The 21,319-nt window shown below is 41.6% G+C and overlaps 1 protein-coding gene across 5 annotated transcripts in view; it reads right to left on the minus strand.

Annotated features, from left to right (window-relative positions):
- Positions 1-21,319, minus strand: part of INPP4B (inositol polyphosphate-4-phosphatase, type II, 105kDa) — a 458,439-nt gene that overhangs the window by 162,268 nt on the left and 274,852 nt on the right. For all 5 annotated transcript variants that reach the window (XM_004685297.2, XM_012726889.1, XM_012726886.1 and 2 more), the window contains one exon: positions 19,806-19,885. In XM_004685297.2, the coding sequence (XP_004685354.1) occupies positions 19,806-19,885 (80 nt within the window). The remainder of the gene's footprint in view (positions 1-19,805; positions 19,886-21,319) is intronic.

Consider the following 21,319-nt stretch of genomic DNA (forward strand, 5'->3'; position numbering starts at 1 on the left):
TCCTGTTTATTCTGTAACAATTTGCCATATGCAAAGTATGGATACTCAACACCTCTGTTTTGTCAGGCGTGTCACAACTGAGATGACCCTAAAGACTGTCTGAGAAATAGTTTTATAGAAATTTAGAAATACTTAATTGTTGTTTCAATCTATTACCCACCAGGTGTGTATGTGTGTGTGTGTGTGGGGGGGCAGCACTCGTAATAACACCTTAATCATTATTCATAGCAAAAATCTACTAAACATCATCTAGAGAAAATTTATCATATCTGCATGGGAGCTACATTAAAGAAAGTTCTGGGCTAGGAATCAAGAAATTCAAGTATTAATTCCAATGCAACATCTAACTAGCTATGTGATCAAAGATTTTAAATTACTTCTCTTCTCTGGATCTCAAGTTCCTTGATGTGAAAAACCCAGAGTTGTCTCTAACAGCTATCCTATAGTATCAACACCCAGAAACCAACTGTAATCACCCCAAGAATTCCATCTTAGGCTGGAATCCCATCATGTGATTCTATCAGAGAGACCACAGCTCATGACACGCTGTTGGTCTCAGGAAAACTCCTAGGGAGAGTCCCTCATCCTCACCTTGCCCAGCCTCCCCTGAAATAAACCAAACAATCCAGAAGCATGCCAATCCTGGGAGAACTTCACTTGTATTCAAATAAAAGGACCAGTTTTTCTCATAATAGCTAACACACACACACACATTTGTCTGTCATTAAACACTGCATTTTGGTATTTTTACAAGGAAACACATTTGACTGAACCAACAGTCAACAAAGATGGTCATACACTTTTCTAGCAGCTTATAGGACAATGAGATCAGACTTCAGTAATAAACACCTCAATCCATGCAGCAAAAACACACCAAAAACAATGTCGCTTCAAATAGTCTATTGCTGAGTCATCACGACTGTTTAACACAGACAGCCCTAAGAGGTAAGAACTCACGGCCACCATAGTATTTCCATCACCACATCAAGGTCCTATTTCCCACAGCAGATCCACTTAAATATTTCAGCATGCCAACAAGACGCAAGACAAAGAAGGGGAATATTCCCCCACACAAGTCCTCACTCCTCAGTTGAGTTTCCAGCATGCAGAGTATATTGAGGATGAAGTTTCCTTAAAATCTGCCTTTACAATAACTCCCTAAAGCTTTCTAATGAAATATTCAATCTCACATGCTGCAACATAGAAACATTTTCAGAAGACTTTGAACCAAGGACAATTCAGTAGCAGACACTCTTCCAGTAAGACTTCTTTACCACTGCCAGACTTCTTTACCACTCTGCACCATTTTTAGAGCAAAAAGAAAAAGAAAAGAAAAGAAAACAAAACAAAACACCCTTGAAAATGTTAGGTAGCAACATGTAAATAACTCCTCTCTTCTGGAAATGCCACAGAGATACAAACTAATAAATGACTCTGTAAACACCCAGAGAAAAGCCATCATTAGCCCCAATAGTATGTGTGAATATAAAGCAAGCTGGACTTGTGCACAGGCGCCCAACGGGGAGGCATGCCCAGCATTTCAACCATCTAGACGTGAAATGGGAAGTGAAAAATCTCCCCGGACAGGAAAAAACAAAGGCCACAAGTAAACAGATGAGTCCATGACTGAGCAAGAGCACCTGGTGATCTTTCTGACTACATTTGCGTGGCAATGAACATTTGCTTGTGACTCATGGAAGTGAAGGCCCCATGTAAGTATGCAAAACTCAACCCACCTGTCCTAGCTAAAATTTGCAAATCCCAGCAGCCATATAGTACTTTCAAGCCAATACTCAAATGAAACTTGAGTAATTCTTCAAACTACAGCGTAGACTCTGCATGGGTTAGCCCTCTTTCTTTGCTTCAGAAACTTCACTTATTTCTGCGGGAGACAACTGTCCCTTCTGTGAGGCTATACTTCAAATCCATTTTCCAATTTTCTCATCTTCACCTGAAAATCCACTTGTCCTGATCTCCCACATTCTACAGCCTATCTTTCCTCAAATCTCATCTCACCCACATCCCCAGACTGTAGTTTTCCATTTGCCTCGCCCCTACTTCCCAACAGGCCATGCAATTCCACTGACTATTACTCTATAATATTTTATGGGTTTCCTTTCTCAGGGGTATATCCCAATTATCTTCATTACCTCTTCCATGGCAAAATTTTATTTCTCACCTTCCAGTCTCTTTCTCTTCCACTAGATCCATGTCAGAGTCTTCTTTAAGGTCTGCTGTCAGCATTTTGCTATTTCCTCTATTAAAAGTCATTCCACATTGCCCAGTTCCCACTTAAGAATATGAACTACATCCTGTCTTCCAAGAACTTATATCAGAACTTGTTGAGCATTCTGGACAGCCCAGGGCTTTGGCTCACATGGAATTGTGTCATTATTTACCATAAAGTAACAGAGTATGGGTTAGTGCAAATGACAGTGAATGTTGAGTAACAAAGTCCGTGGTCATGGTATTAGCTCTTTTCTTTCTTTTTCTTTTTTTTAACAACTCTAGTTTGGATATAGCATACTTATTAAATCCAGGCCACATATGCAGTCAAACAGAAAGAGATACTGCTTTTGTCATTTCTAAACGACCCTCTGTTAAAGTTACAGATATAAACCATAATTCAGCTATTGTTTCCCTACACTCTCACAAGGATGTGTTATAATTCAGAATATATTTTACATAGTTTGTTGTGGTTCAGTGGTTTTCAGGAAGCAAAGTTAAGGGAGGTTGGGTCTTTATTGTAAACAGCTGTGTGACTGGGAGCAGTTAGTGCAGCCTGTAAAGACTTCCCAGCTACCACATAGGAAGACAGTAAAGCATCCTAGTTACCCACAAGATTCATGAGACCAAAAGTCAAAGATCTTAAGTTAAATATAGAAATACTTTAGAGTGTAGTGGTAAATACCATCGTTAAATAGTTGGGGTCATAGAGTTTCAAGAGCTCAAGAGCACACATAGAGAAGCTCTCAGTTTTCTATGGCTTGGAGAGGCCCCTTTACTGCTAAAAACAGTGCTGTGTAAATATGAGTCATTCTCCCAAGGCAGATACATGAAAGCAAATCTTTCCCTACTCATGACTCTATTAAAATAGACATAGCTAAAGAGTCCATTACACTTGGAAACTTTTTTTTCCTTGCTAATGTGAACTTGAAGGTATCTCTTGGAATATAAGAAATACCCTGCCAACAAGGTGAGGAAACAAGATTGGCATCTATAACTGTCCTTGTCAAAATTCAGAAGCAGCCACCATCACATTGAATCAAGAGGATCCTGGGAGAAAATGTTAAGAATGTTGCAGGTATACACTGCAGCTTGTCATGCCACTAGGGTGCAGCTATAAAATCTGCACAGAAACACCATGCAGTTGTTTGAGAACTCAATCTGTAACACCAAGGATCAGAACTGTAAATGTCACAGACACTCCAGCAAGCTTGGCACTCTTTCCCTCTGTGATAGCTCCCACTCTGGATCACACAGACCCAGCCCTGGGGGTCACTGGTACAGGCAGCCCTGCAGGGAAGCTGGTATTCTAGCTCACAGGGAAATGGCTCCAGGCTCAGGAGAACGGGGACATGCCTTTTCTTTCCTCCACCTTCTCATGCTCTAGCCTCCAAGTAACCCAGTGGTGCAGCAACAAAAGAAGCATCAACTAGGGTTTACAGGGGAGCCTGAAACACAGGGAAGGCACTTTCTATCAGGTGGAACTGTGGCCCAAGGGTGTGGGGGTGCCCTTTACAGCTCATCTGTCTCTGTCCTCCTGCCTCTTGGAATAGGAAGACAGTACAGTTGTAGGGTAGAGAAGGGGGAATTAGACAGTAGACTTCCAGTATGAAGACCAAAGGGAGCAACCTCAGGAAGCAAGAGCGTGCTTCAGAGGATGCTGAGAAAGAGGCTGAGGAAGAGGTATCCTTATGATGCTCTCCCAGGCTGTGAATCTCTAAATCTAAGCAGCATATAAGAGACTTCTGGAAGTGCTCTGAGCAGTACGCCAAGCTCCAACTCCCACCTGGGTACCGGCATCAGGAGCAGACCCAAAAGACAGTGCGAGACTTTTTAAGACAGAAGTGATATTGAAAGTCGAGGATTCATAAGATGTGAGCTCAACACCCAGACATCTAGCAATGAACAAATGGAAAGTGAAACTGAAAAAAATACAGTGTTTTATAGTAGGTTCAAAACAAAAACTTCATGAACTGGACTTAATCAGAGAGTGCTTAAATATGACACCAAAACAGAAATGCACCAGTTACATGCTGTAAATTGCAAATGTTGGAGGTAGTAAAAATGGTCAAAATATACGGAAACAGACTGTTGATGTATTAGAAGACTCAACTTTATAAAGATGTTGATTCTCCTGAAATTAATCTCTAGATTTAAAGAAATGCTAACTAAAATCCCATCGATGGTTTCTATAACAGTTGACCAGCTGACTTATTAAAATACTTATAAAAAAGGCCAAAAAAAATAGAATACCTAGAAATTTTGAGAAAGAAGAATAAAATGGATGAAATGCATCAACTGGCTTTAAGATTTATTATAAATCTACATTAGTCAGCGCTGTTGGTATTAGTTTGACAGATACATTGAAAATTGTAACTGGCCAACAAATATTTAACAAAGGCATCGTCAATTCAATTGGAAAATAATATTTATTTTGTAGAATGGCATGTATTGAAACAATTAAACATTCATTTGGGATTGAAACTAAACCCATGCTTAAACTCTACAACCTAAATAAAAGGTAATTCAAAATGATTTATAGGCCTAAATAGAAAACATAAATATATGAAATTTTGAAAGGAAACTCAGAAGAAAAATCTCAGTGAACTGTACTTAGTCAAAGTTTGCTTAAATATGAGACCACAAGCATGATCTAATAAAGGAAAAAAGTGAAACGTGACTTCATCAAAACTGACAAGCTTTACTCTGTAAAGACAAACGACAAAACAAGCAACTGAGTAGTGGAAAATAGTTCCAAATCATGTATTCAACAGGAACTTTCATCCAAAACATGAATTCTCAACACTCAACAGCAAGAAAACAAATACCCAATCACTAAATGGACAACAGAGCTGAATAATCATATCTCAAATAGTCGGTGGAAAAATTGTTCAACACCACTGATTGTTAGGAAGTGAAAAATTAAAAAATTGCTGGTGGGGGCTCACCAGTAGCACAGCAGTTTTCCACAGGGCTGGACACACACCTATCATGACTGTATGTACTTTAGACAAATGAAAACTTTGGGGTTATAGAAAAATAGACACAGTGATACTTGGGCAGCTCCATTCACCAAAAACTGGAAACAATGAAAACTTTCTTTGACATCAATGGTTCAACAATGTGTGCTAACTGGCCTCCTACTGAAGTTATTCACGTTCACACTTGCAGGAGAGAAATAATACTAAGGTTTTTGTCGGCTTAACTAATTGTGTTATAGTAACTGGTTTCAATTTTTGTTTGGATGAAGAGAAAATAAAAGGTTGTAAAGAAAGAAGAGCACTCTTGGTATTAAGCAGACACAGATAGAGAGGAAAAATTCAGTAGCAGGAAGGGAATTACAGGAGATAGACTGAAGATGGTCAGGGAAATAAAAGAATGCAGAAAAATTAAAAAATATAAACATACACATTCACATATGTTAAGAGTACCTACAAACAGACTTGAGAGAGAACTAAGAAAATATTTTTTTTCTTACTAAGAGTGGACAAGCACCTACAGCAAAAACTTTTGCAAATGTCACAACACCAATCATGATATGCTTAGACACTCTGAACACATTTCAAAGTCAACAGGCATTATGGGGCATTAGAAGATGCAATTATTAAAGAATTAGCATTAAATGTTAGTGATGGGTCAATATTAATATTTAAATGTTAACTGTATATATTTTATCATAGGTTTTATGCATCTGGGATTAATGTTGTTTTTTTTTTCATAGTAAGAAATAATTCAAGGAAATTAAAAAACTAGCACTAAAAGGTCAAGTTGTATGGGGCACAAATGTTATTTATAATGTAATGTATTTGAAACATTTGTGTTAGGAAACTCACCACAATTTAAAGTGCACAGTAAGGCCTAAGTACTGACTGAGCCATTCTGAGAGCCCATAATGCTATATTTTATTGCATTTAGACTTGTGCTAAATGTTTCTCTTATTGTTTTAAAATCTTGTCATTTTAAACATTTTTATTCCCCTTTAACATGACAATATGTTTAGCTTTCAAACTGTCAGAGAGGAATAGGGAGTTCAGCTTGGAACATTTGACCTGATTTAAAGTTCAGATCAAAGTGTCATGAAATGGTTGGATGTGAGAGTGTGGAGGTAAGAATCTGTAGGGCTAGAGATGAATATTCTGGGGGCCCCCAGAATGGAGATGCCATTTAAAGCTGTGGAACTGGATGGAAGGAAGTGTGTGATGTGAAGGGAAGAAAGTGAAGGGAAGCGATTCTCTACAGAGGTAGGTGGCATTCACAGGTCGAGATGATGATGGCAAACAGCCAAAGGGATGACTGCAGGGCAGGAGGAGAAAGCAAAAGTCAAGTACTGCAGACATCATGTGGAGAGTGTTTCCAAAGGAGCATCTGTGCAGATGTCCCTAGAAGAGGAGGAGGAGCGTCATCCCTGGCGTTAGCAACATGGAGACCATTCCTGATTGTGAGAAGAGCGCGATGATATAATGAACATAAAAACATAAATAAAAAAGAAGTAAAGGGAAAACACACATAGATAAGAATAATCTTCAAGACCAATATTTAGTACAAGAAGAAAAATGATCACAAGCACTGAATAATATGAAAACCAATATTATGAGAACTAAGCAAATATGAATGACTGAACAAACGCGATAGATACAGAGACATGGCATATGAAAGACCAGAGGGGAAGGCACAGGTTATGACCACAACAACAAGAAAGAGCTCAGTAGGGACGTGATAGGAACAAACCCCTACTGAGAAAGGGTTCAAAAGACAACAGGAGAAGGCGAAGTGGAGCAGCTCTGAAGATGAGTCAGCCAGAAAGAACACAGGAACACGCCCTGGAATTGCGAAATTCACAGCATTTTCACGTGAACAGATATAATCTAGTAACTCACGATGTGTAAGTGAGGGGATAATTGCTGGAATGCTATTCTTGGGCAGGTGAAAGAGATAAAAGGAAAGGACTTGCACAGAGGCTGACTTCACACAGAAGCAGGAGCTGGTCTGAAGTAACAGGAAGTAAGTCAGAGTAGATGCTGGTAAGTTGGTAAATAAAGTGTGGGAACTGGTCAAATTCCTCTTGTCAGTGAAACAGAAACCATATAAACCAGACGAAAATGAGGAAGTGGGGAGGTGTTCTGGAGGTTCTAGGAACAAGGAGGCATTAAATAATAGGCCAAGACAGTGGCTGAGCCGATGAGCCAGGGAAACACGCAAGGACCATCCAGTGTGGTGAGGCGGCCGTGAAACTAAGGGTCATGAAAGCTGTAAACATGGAAGACTGGACATGCTGGTCATCCATCTCTAAGTAGGATATTATTTGGCCTGTCTGGTGCAGCACAGTGATGCTATCTGCCGCCACTACAGCCTGAGTTCAATTCCCAGCCAAAGAACTGACCCACAGGGCACAGCAGACCTCTCCTGTCCCCCGCTGCTCCCCTCAGCGGTGGATTTCAGTAGATCCACATGTTCTGCTCCCCACTCTGTCTCTGGTACATCTTCTCACTCCCCACACCTCTGGCCTATACCCCAGTTCTTGGATGCATAAATAAATAAATCTTCAAAAAAAATAAAAATAAAAAGGATGCTACTATAGAGTAGAAGAACAAAATGGTGGATTTGACAATTTCTATTGTTACAACTTTTATTTTGTCAAATTTATCTGACAATCTATATTTTTCTCAAGGAATATAATAATAGCAGAAAGTCACAGAAGTTCAGGATGTATGAGAGGGAAATATTTTGTGCTTGATCAGTAATGGGCCGTGGAGCTTCAATTGGATTAGAAGGGAAGAGAGGATAGGGTCGGCGCAGAGGCTGCAAAGGGCAGAGCCATGACCAGCAGCCATTGGGGAAAAGGGTGGTATGGGAACGCAGGACTTCTGCCAGGTGACCTATCACTTGAAAATGAGTAATAACTGTTTTAAGAAAAGGAAACTCAGTTTAGCTAGGAAAATGAGAGAAGGACACACAGGGCCGCAATAGTTTTAAAATACTAGAAAGAGGTGAAATTTCCCATGTTCTAATTTTAGCTGGTTCTGCTACATATTCTTAACACTTCATTACAAAAGAATTTGGTAATTATTTTAGATGTGAGTGATTCAGAGTTAAAGCATCTAGATAGAATAAGAAAGACCCCTACAGAAAATTTTGATCAAAGAGAGAAAAGTAATTAAAGTTCAAGACGTTCTGCGATATGGAAACGATATTCCATTTTTATCCACACTTAATATATACTGAAGATAAGCAGAAATCCATGAATGTCCCACAACAGTTTTTCAACAGATGGTGCATGAGAAAACCATTTACTTTTTTCCTCCATATATCTCCCATTTATTTTAAGAGTTCTGCAAAAATCAATAGGTAAAAGGCCCTTATTACATCTCTAAAAAAAGAATTAACATAAGAAGAAAAAAATGATTCTTGGTGTTTGACAGTCTGAGGAAGTAGAAAGAGCAGAATTTAAAAAGTCATGGGATTAAAATCTTCAATCCAAGAGTGATTTTCTTTTTTTTAAGTTTTTGAGAATTGAACTGAAATTTGGGTTACCAATAAGTTTTACTGATTTTAACTTTGGTTGTGGCCATTTTCTCTTTTATTCTAAGATTACTCCTCAGAACACAGTAATGGGACTGAATGAATTAAGAATGCTTCGAGCAGGAAATGTCCGTAAGAACCATCAAAGTCATGTGGTAGAATCCTTTCCTTAAATCTCGCTTATGAACCCATAAATTAAGCTCATTTCTGTAATTTTATTATCATTAGTTGACAGATGGAGGAAATTTAAGCTAAGTAATTAACTCCAGGTGACAGTAAGGGAACTCAAATTCTTTCATTTCCACAGTCACAGGTCTGTCCTTAACATGTTGAAAGGCTCTATTACTTTGTCATAGAAGCCATTCATTTGTAAAATGAGTTATCTGTTCTGGTCTTGGGTGGGTGGATGAGGATGAGCCAAGGTTTTTTTGGTTTTGTTTTTGTTCTTTTTTTTAGTGGTACCTGAAATTTGTTTTGATCGATCAATTTTTATAGGAAGGTCTGAAGGAATGGGTTTGCTTAGTTTCCAATTTAGTTTGTGAACATCTCAAAGAACTCAGTACAACATGTACCTACAAGTGAATGTGTTATTTCATTTGCTTGCAATAACGGACCACAGACTCAAGAACACTTAGGGTGCATTCAATCAAACCTGCATTTGATGATCTGCTAATGTTAAAACTTACTCTTTATGCCAGATGAAAAACTGTCTCATAATGTACTAAACTCATCAGTGCTGCATATTATTACGAAGAATATTGCATGATCAAATGTCTTCTCTCCATTTCTAATAGCTGAAGTACACTGCCCAGGGAACCCCACAGATATGCACCAAAACAGCAGGCCTGGCCTTAGCCAAAGAAGTCAGCCCCCACTGTAGCACGGCCTCTGGTCTGATTCTCTTTATAACGGTACCAAGTGTAATAAATAAAACAAAATAAACTTGCCTATTCTTTCTACCCTCTTAATCTACACCTTGCTATCTTTTATTTCCTTTTTGTTGTTTGCTTTCTTAGAATCTTTTGTCATAGATTTTTTTCAGTTGTGTATATGTTTTCTCACCTTCCATGATTAACATAGTTTCTCTTTTCCTGACTCAATACTTCCTCTTACAGAAGTCTTACTGCAAACAATTTCTTTCAATCAGAGTTTCACTATGAGACAGGTCTGCAATACCACAGAATATCAGACGTCAGTGAGTTTCTCTTACTGGATCAGGGTAGGCTATTCAAGATTAGAGCATGTGCTGAGGGAATACATCACGCAAGGGCAGATAACTTCTACATCCCCTCAGGGATGGTGCCTCCATTATAACTCACCAAAACCTATTTAGTAGAACTGCGTTGTGTAAACAGGAAAGCGAACTGAAGCCTCACTGGAAAAACATTGAAACATGACAACCTTCTCGCATCGCGCAGCCTACTGGCTGAAGTGGGAGTCACGAGACCTGGCCTGTCTTTGGGTACCTGCTCAAGCACCTGAGGAGGGGAAGATGCTCCCTGGTCTTAGGAAATTGAGAAGCCGATGTAAACTATGTGGGGGATGGTAGCCAGACCTTCTCACTGACTTGCCTAGAGACTTAGCTCATTCCTAGTGAGAGTAAATTTGGAGAAATGCTGGATCTTCTGGACAGGCAAGATTTATGTACAAGACATCAGGTGAAGAGTGAAGAAGAACCCAAGACATTCCCTCTACACAGGTGACACTGCTGGGTTCTCTTGCAGACTGATGTTAAAGAGTTCAACGCTCTGAGAAGAGGTATTTCTCAAGTTACATGGGGACTTCGGCACCTTTAGAAAATGTCAAGTGTGCACAAGCCTTGATGAAGAGGGAGGAAGTGGTGACCAGTGTCAGGGTAACAGTTGTGGTGACAGATGAGGCTGACTTACTTGCTCGTCTATCTTGGTTTTGCAGACATACACAGTGCGGGCTCACTTAGGGGGGGGTGGGCAGGCAGGTAGGACTATTGAGGTTAAAGCAAGAAGAGAGCAGCATATCAGATAAAATTTCATGAAGGGATGTTTTGAAAATGATGCTAAGATTTTTAGTGTGGCCAAATTAGGGTATCTGACGGTGCTTAGTTTAGCCAAGGGGGGCGGCGGGAATCACCCAAAAGCAGCACTTGCAGGGGAAGACCAAAATCGTGCTTGGGGTAGATATGATGGCAGGTGATGGAGAAATAGTGCATGTCCAGTTATTAGAGCTTAAAAACAGCCTGCCAATGAACATCAAAAATGCAGTGTGCATACATTCCATACAAGTCCCACAGATTGGTGTCCAGGTGTGTCACTTGTGAGTATAAAAATGCCAGGGTCAGTGACGCTGAGGGGAACGGATGGGAGAAGCAGGAGTGGCGACCACATGAGTGGGGGATAAAAATCTGATGTGTGGGGTAGGGGTGCTAGACAGCAGATGCTCATCCAGCTAAGCCCACCTGCTTGTCTGCAGAGGTATGTGCGCGAGAACACGTTTGCTGAACTATGTAGCCGTGTTCCAGAAACACGGTGCCTGGGAGCTCATAATAGGTATAATGAAAGCTGCTGACATTGAGGAAAGCTGCCTAAGACATCTGTCTGTCTGTGCCCAAAGGGCCTTACAGGCTAAGGCTCTCAGAGGTCCTGCCCTAAGTGTGTTCGCTCCCCATTATTTTAATATAGCATTTTCAAACTTTTTCAAACATACTCAAAGAACATATACTAATAACTGATGGAATGTGAATGTTCTGAAAAACATCATTTGGGGTCCCTCCCTGGTAGCACAGTGGGTTAAAGCACAGCACTATGAAGCTAAAGCCTCTTCAGCATGAGTTTGATGCCTGGCCTGGAGGTGACCCACATGGCATAGCAGACCTCTCCTGACCCACCCGCTGCTCCCCTCAGCAGTGTACTTCGTCAGTGGGCCTGTTCTGCTCCCCACTCTGTCTCTAGTGAAACCTCTCACCCTCTCACTGCCCCTGCACTTCTGGCCTGTACCCTAGCTCTGTATGCATAAATAAATAAATCTTAAAAAAAAAAACAAAACACCGTTTGGAAAAGGCAAGATATAATTGTGTCCAGAGCAGCAGAAACACAGGGTGATAATGATGAAAGTGACTTCGGTAAATGTGCACAAATTCTGCACCATATTTTCAGGTCAAATATAATCCTTTGCAATCCTAATCATTCCTGCAAATTATCTTCAAAGCTAAATTAGCTCTCAAACTTCGTAAGCAGGTAGGTCTTTGTGTACAGATATTAACTTGGCGTGTTTTGCATTTTAAAAGAGGGAAGATTCCAGCTTTTCTGTACAAATTGAGGAGCTATTGAAGTATACTCTAAGCACACCTGGCCCCTTCAGTGACTGAAAATCCTAATTTGCAATCTGAGGAATAGGACATGTTCTCAATAATGGAGGCGACAGAAGTGCTAATTTGGTTTCCATGGTCATGCAGCCTCATGAAGATGGTGTGGCACAGGAAAAATGCACACTCTATGCCTGCAGAGCCATTTCAATGATAAGTGAAAGGTAGTCCGGCTGAATGAAACAGAAAATAATAATACTCATGGTAATCCTAATTTTAATAGTAGGTGATGAGCATCAGCAAAACCTGCCTTGGACTAGATGCCATTTCAGACAGTGTATGGACTGTGTGCATGTGTGTGTGTTCAATCCTCACCTAAATTAAAGAAAAAAAAATTGAGACTACAGAAGTCAGTCAGTGAAAGAAAATATAATAAAAACTATTGTCAACACTGACTTGGCTCTTACTATACATCAGCACTGCTTTCAGCCCTTCACATTAGTAAATCTCGATGGCATCACAGGAACCCTGTGAGGGGCTCCCCTTCCACCCCTCCCCCCTTTCATAGACAAGAAAACTGAGCATTTCCCATCCTTCCCATTGAGAGCCAGTCTTTGGGCACACATGTGTCTCTAAACCAAGTGCTCTTTCTACCTCTCTACTATCTTAGTCTCTGGTTTTATAATAAATGGGATTTGAACAGTTATTGTAAAGTGGCTCATGTTAGCATTTTCTGAAAACTTTGGGTCATCATGTCCTGCAAGGACATTAGCACAGTTACAGAAAAGGGCACAGCTGGTTTGGGGAGCAAGCATTCTCACTTCAGGGTTCACAGTGCAGCCCAAGAAATGTCACTTGAGTTTACTTCTGTACACAGAGTATGATATATGCAGCCATAAAAGGCATCCGGAAACTTGTAAAGGAATTGATGCTGTGTGGCATCTATGGACTTCTGCCCTGACTTCAATAATATGCAATTAAAATTAAGTCAAGATGAATTTTATTTTTCCCCCACTCTGCAAAGGTTCCAGCTTCCATCAAACTGTTCTCCATACACGTGTAGCCCAATCTGCCATTCAGGAAGAAGCCAAATCTGACACCAGAGTGAATGAAGCCAGCAGGCGGGGTTCGGGAAGCATCCATTCCCTGGGTGATCAAAGTCTATGTCCTGATCAAAGGTTAAATCACTCCCCTGCCAGGATCGATGTGGAGAGCTGAGAAAACCACATTTTAAGAAACAACTTCAACAAACGAAGCAAGCAAACTAAACAAGAAAGAAGAGATGGTTGAGAGAGTCCCTAAGTTTAATCCAGGAAGCCAAGAGGCAGTGTTTACAGCATTTTTGCTAATGCAGGCAGGGTGTGCAATGTCACTGCATTTCCCCAATGTCCATAGGCAGCGGGAGGGATACTGTCGCTACTCCCAGCTGGGTGGTAGCTGGTGGCAGAGCTGGGGCTTGAAGCCAGGTCTGGTATGAACGACTGATGCTCATTCTACTACATTGCACTCTTTCCTCAATAAGAAAAAAGAGGGAGAATTAAAGTGGACAAAAGAGCCACCTTCAATCTGAACTCCTTCATCACTTGCAGGGGAGCGGGGGTGATGGCAAGGGGATAAAATTGGGATTCGTTTCTAGCAATGCCCTGTGGAGAGATGGCGAGGAGGTGTGGCCTCCTGAGTGGGAGTCGCAAGCACTAAGGGGTCCAGAAAGAAGCTGAAGTGCCAGGGTCTCATCTTTAACCGAAGACTCTACACGATATGCATGCTCCGAGGACATTCTGGACGCCAAGCACACTGCTCTCCTGCTCTCCACCTCCCTCTGTCTCCTGCGTGCGACCCTGCGAAGCCCACTGCTTGTTTTTCCTCAGTACTTATTGGCAAAACAGAAATAATGCCACCTTTCAGACAAGGGGAGTAGGTGATCAGGAGGAGAAAGCCAGAAGATGCTCAACTGTCATAAAACTCAAGGGGTGCAAGTTCCCTGTAGCGACACTGCTGGGGAGGTCCAGTCAGTGAGAAAATGGGGCCTTTCCCTGGGAACTTCCCGCCTCTACATGTGAACCAAGAGCGCAGTGAAGACAGCGCTCCAGGGGCACAAAGGGCGCCCAGGTGCATCTGACCCAGCAGGTGTGCACGCTGGCTGTGGACTTGCACACTTGCTGCTCGTTCACGCCCAGAGGAAGGAATGCTCTGTTCCTAGGCACTGCTTTCAGAGTTTCTGATGAGCATGTCTGGGGAGGTCTGTGCAAAAGTACCAGTTATAATAGGCTTTTCATGCCGTCCTGGTCTTCTTATTGTCCACTGTCCATACAATAAGGAAGAACACCCTTCTTTTATAACTAATCATGAATTCACCAGCCGCTAACAAAGCAGACTTTCTTGAATGTCACTATTGCCACCTTACTGCCATTACTTAATACAGAAGATGTGTGTTGTGGACACACGTAAGAATTAGTGTTTAGACTTATGAAACCATCAGGACTTTCTGCCTTGGCCCTAACTTCTGTCCCCTATAAAACTAAACTGAAAGACTTTCAAGGAGAATAAAATACATTGAAATATACATGCTTACTAGGATACTTGGATGTAATTTTTAAAATTATTCCTGAAGTGCCAGTAGATGTTAACAAGAAAAGAGGTCATTATAAAAGTAAGTATTCATCATACAATTTTAAAGATGACAGCTTATGCTGAAAGTAAGTAGACTAGGATCATCTTCAGTATGCAGGAACGTGGTAGACAAAGGGGGTGTTAAGGAAGTTGACCCCAGTTGAAAATATAAAGAACTTTAAAACTCTATTGTTCAATTTATGACCAGGGTTAGGTCTCAGGTGGTGTCGGAGGACCGGACACGCTTATAGGGTTCCAGGAACAAGTGGATTCTGATCCACTGCCCTGTTACACATGCCTGGGCTCCCAGTCTGCTAGATGTTAGCAAGTTCACATCTGTATCACTTGGAATTTGTGTGTGTGCAGAACTGTATGTCATACTAAGCAGGGAGGGTTCTCCTGGGCCTTACTTGCAGCTCTCAAGTAAGTAATTTGCCTTTCAGAAATTAAGTTAAAATATCTAAGGATGTGTGCTGCTCTTTTACTTTTAGAAACAACAAAATTGAACCGTGCGTATGTATGTTTAAAGTGAGATTAAGCAAAACACCAAAGGTAAAAAGCTTTGTGATCTCATAATTTAGGTTTTACCTTTCTGTGCATAAACATTTAACAATAATGGAAAATTCAGGGATCTTGTGAAAGGAAAATGGCCCTAAAACCATAGAGATGCAGTCACATGTCAAAAATGCAAACTGACATAGATGTCCATGTGTGAATACAAAAATGTTACATAGAAGAGGGAAATTTACAAAGAGTAGAAATCTAAAGCTTATTTCTTTTGTAGCCTGTCCCATACATCTGAATATGACAAAGCCTAGCAGAGATCTGTTAAGATCATTGGAATCTAATGAGTCATTAGCACCACTGTAATTGTGGTAGAGACAATAATGAAAAGAAAACATAAATTCCCTTTTTATGAATCTTCACGTCAATATTCAAGAAAATTTTATTGTGTCCATGCTGATAAAATGATATAAGTGTTTGCTTCATGGGGAAGGGCGTTATAAATAGATCATGCACGATTTAACAGAGCACTTGCTGGGATGAGGAGCCAGGAGTTTCTGAAACAAGGCAAATGGCCTGCCCTGACATAACTTTGAGTCCTTCGTGAGGTGGTCAGCTTTTCAAGCAGATGACAACCGGCCCCTGGCTGCCCCTGCAGGTGGCTGTCGCAGATACACCATCATGCTTACGACATACTGTCCCCACATCCCCACCAATCTAGACCCCAATGACAATGACTGTAGTTGGACAAAGTTGCAGGCAAATATAATTAACTTTTCAGCTAACAAATTAAGCAAAACTAATCGACAGCACTGAAATTCTCCAAATGACAGAATATAAAATGGAGAAGGAAGCAAAGGCTCCATTAAGTCGAGAGAGGCTCCTATGAGACAGGAAAATAAAAGCAGAACAAGCACTGGAGCCCAGCCAGTCTGGACTCTAATCCTACGTGTAACATCAGCAGCTGCAGATCTCTGACAAGACACTGTCAGACGGAGACGATAGGGGCCCGCATGAAAGAAGATCATGCACAGAAAGCACCCAGCATGCTCCACGCCTGCTAGCAGATAACAAACCAGATTGTTCTTTATCAGCCACATCAACTGCAGATATGAACTCGACTGCCATTTAAACACTTTGCTAAGGAAACGCTGCCTGTGGTTGCACGGGAAAAGCAGCTCATGATTGCTTGCTGAATGGATGAGCACAGAAGTCCAGCCTGGGAGAGGCAGGCCACAGAGCTCAGGCAAGACTGAAACACATCTGTCCGCCTCAATTCTCCTAAAAAGGGTTTCCTCGGAAGAAGAGCAAACCTGTCCTTTCTTCTGCCTTCATGGTTGTTTGACTAAAGCGCCTCATAATTTACCCCAACCGCTGGCACCACTGCAGACACAGACCTAGTGTCTCTGCCCAGTTATGAGATCTCAGTGCTGTTCTTGGGGTGTGGCCCCGTAATGTCCCTATCAGGCTGGCAGAGCGGTGACTGGCAGGCACTTGTGCAATCAGCCAGGTCACAGGCCTTTAAGTATTTCGGTTCGGGAGTGAAAATAGATTTCGGAGGTTTCCCTGAGTCCTTCAGTGCCCCCTAAACTGCACACTGGTTCGCTCTTTCCACCAAAATGGCTAGTGCGCCTGACTTCTCCCTGGAGTGTTAGCACACTACTGTCTTCACTCGCCTCCTGGAAGAACGGCATCATCGTGAAAGCCACAGGTGAAACCAGGAACCAAAAGGCCTGGACCTGAGGCCGTTACTAGACACATGTTTCACCTAGATTATTTTCTACTTCATCAAGGAAGTGGATCATTAAGAGCACAGGTTTTGCTGCCAGAGACGTGGTCTCCTGTCTTGGTCTTCCCACTCGGAGCCTTATGACTTAGTACAAAGTACCTAACCACTTTCTACATCTCAGTTCCTTGATTGACAACACATCAAAATCATAATGCCAGGCTAATTTGATAAAGGTCAATGAGAAAACATCGCTAATATAATTATTAGAACATAAAGAACATGTTATAAATTTTATAATTTTTATTATTACATTGCCCAGTGCTCTCATGTCAGTTCTAACCCTCTCTACAAGAGCCTGGGCATGGCTCCCCATGTTGTGGGCTCTGGGAACATGCAATAAATGGCCATGAGCTAGAGAACAGAAAAAGAAAATAACAATGCAAAATTTCTTTTGAAAATGCAATTCTTTGTTGTTGAACTTGTTTTCCTTTTATAAAACTGGAATTAGGTGGCCTTCCTGATGCACACAGGTTCCAGTATCAGTGCTATCAAGCTATGGCACGAGTTCGATCCCCAGCCAGGAGCTGACCCACATGCTGCAGCAGACCTCTCCCATCTCCCCCTGCTCCTCTCAGCAGTGAATTTCAGTAGATCCACGAACACTCATACAGTTGGGGGGAGGTGGACTAGCCCAACCTCTATGGGAAACACTGTAGAGGTTTCGCAAAAGATTAAAAGTAGATCTACCACTTGGGCCAGCAAGTACACACCTACGTATGGAAGGATACAAAGCACTAACCTGAAAAGCAAAGGCCCTTCTATGTTCCTTGCAGCTCTACTTACAAGAGCAGCCCATGGAAACAACCTAGGCGCCCAGCAAGCTGAGCAAATAAAGATGCGGTGCACTCACGTAACGGAATACTGCTCAGCTACAAAATAAGGTGAAACTTTACCACCTGCAGTAACGTGAGCAGAAATGGAGGGGATTAGCCCAAGCAAACTAAGTCAAAGGAGAAAGACAAATGCCAGGGAATCACCCGTGTGTGGCATACAGAGGAGTAAAGCACAGGGGCAGGTAGGCGCGGGGGGTCTGACTGTGGATACCAGGAGGCTGAGGAGGGAGAGGGCGCAGGGCTCTGATGGGCAGTGGCGGAGGGTCATGGGCGTGATGGGCACTGTGGTGGTGGGTGTGTTGTGGTCTCACACATTTGAAGAGCTGTGAACCTGAATCCTAAAACACAGACAGTGCAGGGCTGTAAACCAACATACCACTGATAAGAACAAAGAAAAAAAGAGATAACATGGAAATGTGTCTTAATTTCCTCTACACCTGAATTTCCACATGTCTTCCAAGGTCAGAGTTCTAATTCTGACCCTCTTTCCGGCTCCTCTCTGGAAGACACTGCGCATGTTCACTGATTTTTATTTCACTAAGAATTCCTGGTCCCCTGAAGATGTCTCTGTCAAAGCCAGTCCTCTCTTGTGTGACACATGGTGTGGCTGGTGCTAAGGACGGGGATGACACAGTCGGCACCCGCCCGTGAGTCCCAACGATGAAGAACGAGGCGCTTGGCATCTGAGCTAGAAACATGCAGCCAGCTAGTTGTTTTAACTTGGCTCCAGGTTGACACCTCATATCAAGGACCTAGGGCCAGTGGGACAGCCATAGCCGCATGCCAGGCTGCTAACAGGTATTTTCTAGGGTGTCAGTGACATCAGTATCTCAACTTCTTAGCTGTCCCTACCTACTTCAGGCAGATGTAAAGCGGCAGATGTAACCTGGCAAAGCTCACTGGGCATCACAATCACACTGCTGAACCTTAAATGTTTTTCAGTGTCTTCCTGAATAAAATGCAACAACAAAAATAACGCCAAAAGGAAGCCGAAGGTAAGGAGAAGACATCGTTAGAACCCAGCAGAATTTATTTTACTGCATGAATATGAATTCCTTTAAATTATGCTGCACTATCTACTGAGTTAAAATGCAGAACAGTTAAGAATCAGGAAAGATCAGAAAAAGAGACCAGGAACTACAGATTCCAACATCAGCTGTGGCATCTTCACTGAAATAAGTTACTGCTGGTGACCACAGGGTCCTGGAAATGGGTGAGAGTGTGATTAACCTGAATATTTTTATCTTCCTAGAGAGCGATCTCTGTGTTTCACTGACTTAAGATTTACAAATAGCGTTCTATACCATTTTTTTGGCTAAGATCAAGTATACCATTTTATATTCATGTATATCATGCATATATTGTAAGGCAGTGTTCTCCATGTATATATTAATTATGAAAATTATTGTGCAACTGGAAAACAGCATACAATTGTCTCAAATTTATTATGAAATTAAAAAGAAAGATGAGTTCTATTTCACACCTTTCTTAGTATTAAAACACTATACTACTACGTAAAGATTATTATGCCCTCTTCTGTATCACAAAAAACAGCATCTATACTCAAAATTATCTATTTTCTATTGTCTCTTTTAATAGAAGCCTGTTTTAACTTACAACAGCAACAAAAGAAGATAAAAAATAGAATAATCAGCTTAGCTTCCACTCTATGATCATAAATCAGCTCTGTGGCCTCTAACAAACATTTTAAACCTACGTTGAACCTTACTTGATTTAAAAGGTAACATTTTGGTAACTGCCAGCAAAACTACTTAATAACACGGTCATCATTTCCATTTACTCTCTTTCAAAGACTTTCATAACTTTAATGATAATGCGGTATTTACCTTTCTCTACAAGGGTTGATAACCTTTTAGCTCCAACACATAGACTGGGATATAAACCTGAATAATCTACCTTGACTTGTTGCTGCGGAGAACGTAAAACACTTGAGAGTTGACATCTGAACATATGCAAGAATTCTGACTCTCACCCCTAACCAGTCATGGATAAATGTCACCTGCGTTGTGCAGCAATGACCCACCTGAGGCTCAGGGTGAGCAACTGCTCCTTTGGCTTCAGCAACTCCCCCACTTTGAAACTGGCATAGCCCAGGAAGCTTCGCTGGAAATCAGAGAGAAAGAAGCATTTCATTAACATCCGAGGCTCTTTATATTTTTGCTGTCACACCAAATCACACAAAATTAGTCTTTAGAAGGATGAAATGTTACGTCACTTAGCCTGACAAAAAATATTTCAGACAGTGATACAATGAACCAGCAATCTGCTCACCTCATGGAATGAAGTTAAAAGGAGCAAATGTATGTTTTTCATTTAAAACCAGAAACTAACAGCTGAGAAAATAACAAAACTCTAGTGACATAAAAGCCAGGACATTTCCAGGAACTATTTTCTCCCCCATAAGATAAATAGGGTAAAAGAAAAGATGATAAACTTTATAAATATTTACCAATGCCGTGATTGTTCTTATTAGAATTCCTGAAGACACAGCAGCAACAACTTTGTATTCCAGATATGAGCGAATCTGTTAGTTCGAGCTATTTTTATGTGGGACTCTGTACAAGTTATAAATAGCAATGCTATATTTTTCCCCCATCACAGCAATGTTTAAAAGCATTTGCTTCCTTTGTTATTTCTATACTAGCACGGGCAATTTCATTTTTTTAAAAAGATTTATTTATTTATGCATACAGACCTGGAGTACAGGCCAAAGATGCAGGGGCGGTAAGAGGATTCACCAGAGACAGAGTGGGGAGCAGAACAGGCCTACTGACAAAATACACTACTGAGGGGAGCAGCGGGCGGGTCAGTAGAGGTCTGCCGCGCCATGTGGTCTCCTCCGGGGCGGGGATGGCACTCCTGCTGAAGTGGCTTTAGCATCTTAGCGCAGTGCTTTAACCCGCTGCGCCACCAGGGAGGGCCTTATTTTTATTTTTTTCCAAAGTTTTAACTTCAAAGAGCTGGGTCAAAAAAGCTTAGAGGCAAACATGAACTACAACTCAGTTCTAAAGCTGGAGATGCCTGGATGCCAGTAACGATACATCCAGTCCATTAAACTGGAAACCCAAAGAGCTGCTTTCAACACCAGGTCACCAAAGCCAGGGCATAGGACATGGATTATTGATGCAGATGGTTATGTGCAAATAGAGGGTTGGGGCAGAAATGCAGGGTGGCCTTGCAGCACGCACTGAGGCAGTCTAGGAGACCTACAGTTGGACAAAAGCATTTGCATCCTCTCACAGAGACTCCTGCCAGGCCTCGCCTGCACTCAAGTCTGCACCCACAGGTGCCTTCAGCCATTCTCTGCCTCCTCCTGCTGTCCTGTCTCCTGCTGACGCTTAACTGTATCTGACATACACAGACTACACACTTTGCACCCCCCTCCCAACTTCGAGACGTAAAGCTCCATGGAGGCTTTATTTTGTTTGCTAATAACCCCCACAGCCGGGCACAGGGAAGATATGCAATAAATATTGATGACAATATATGATGGACACTCTGTACTAGATGCTAACTTTTTTTTTTTTTTTTTTTTAA

Source organism: Condylura cristata, unplaced genomic scaffold (assembly GCF_000260355.1).
Source record: "Condylura cristata isolate star-nosed mole 26May11 unplaced genomic scaffold, ConCri1.0 scaffold00018, whole genome shotgun sequence".
Lineage (NCBI taxonomy): Eukaryota > Metazoa > Chordata > Mammalia > Eulipotyphla > Talpidae > Condylura > Condylura cristata.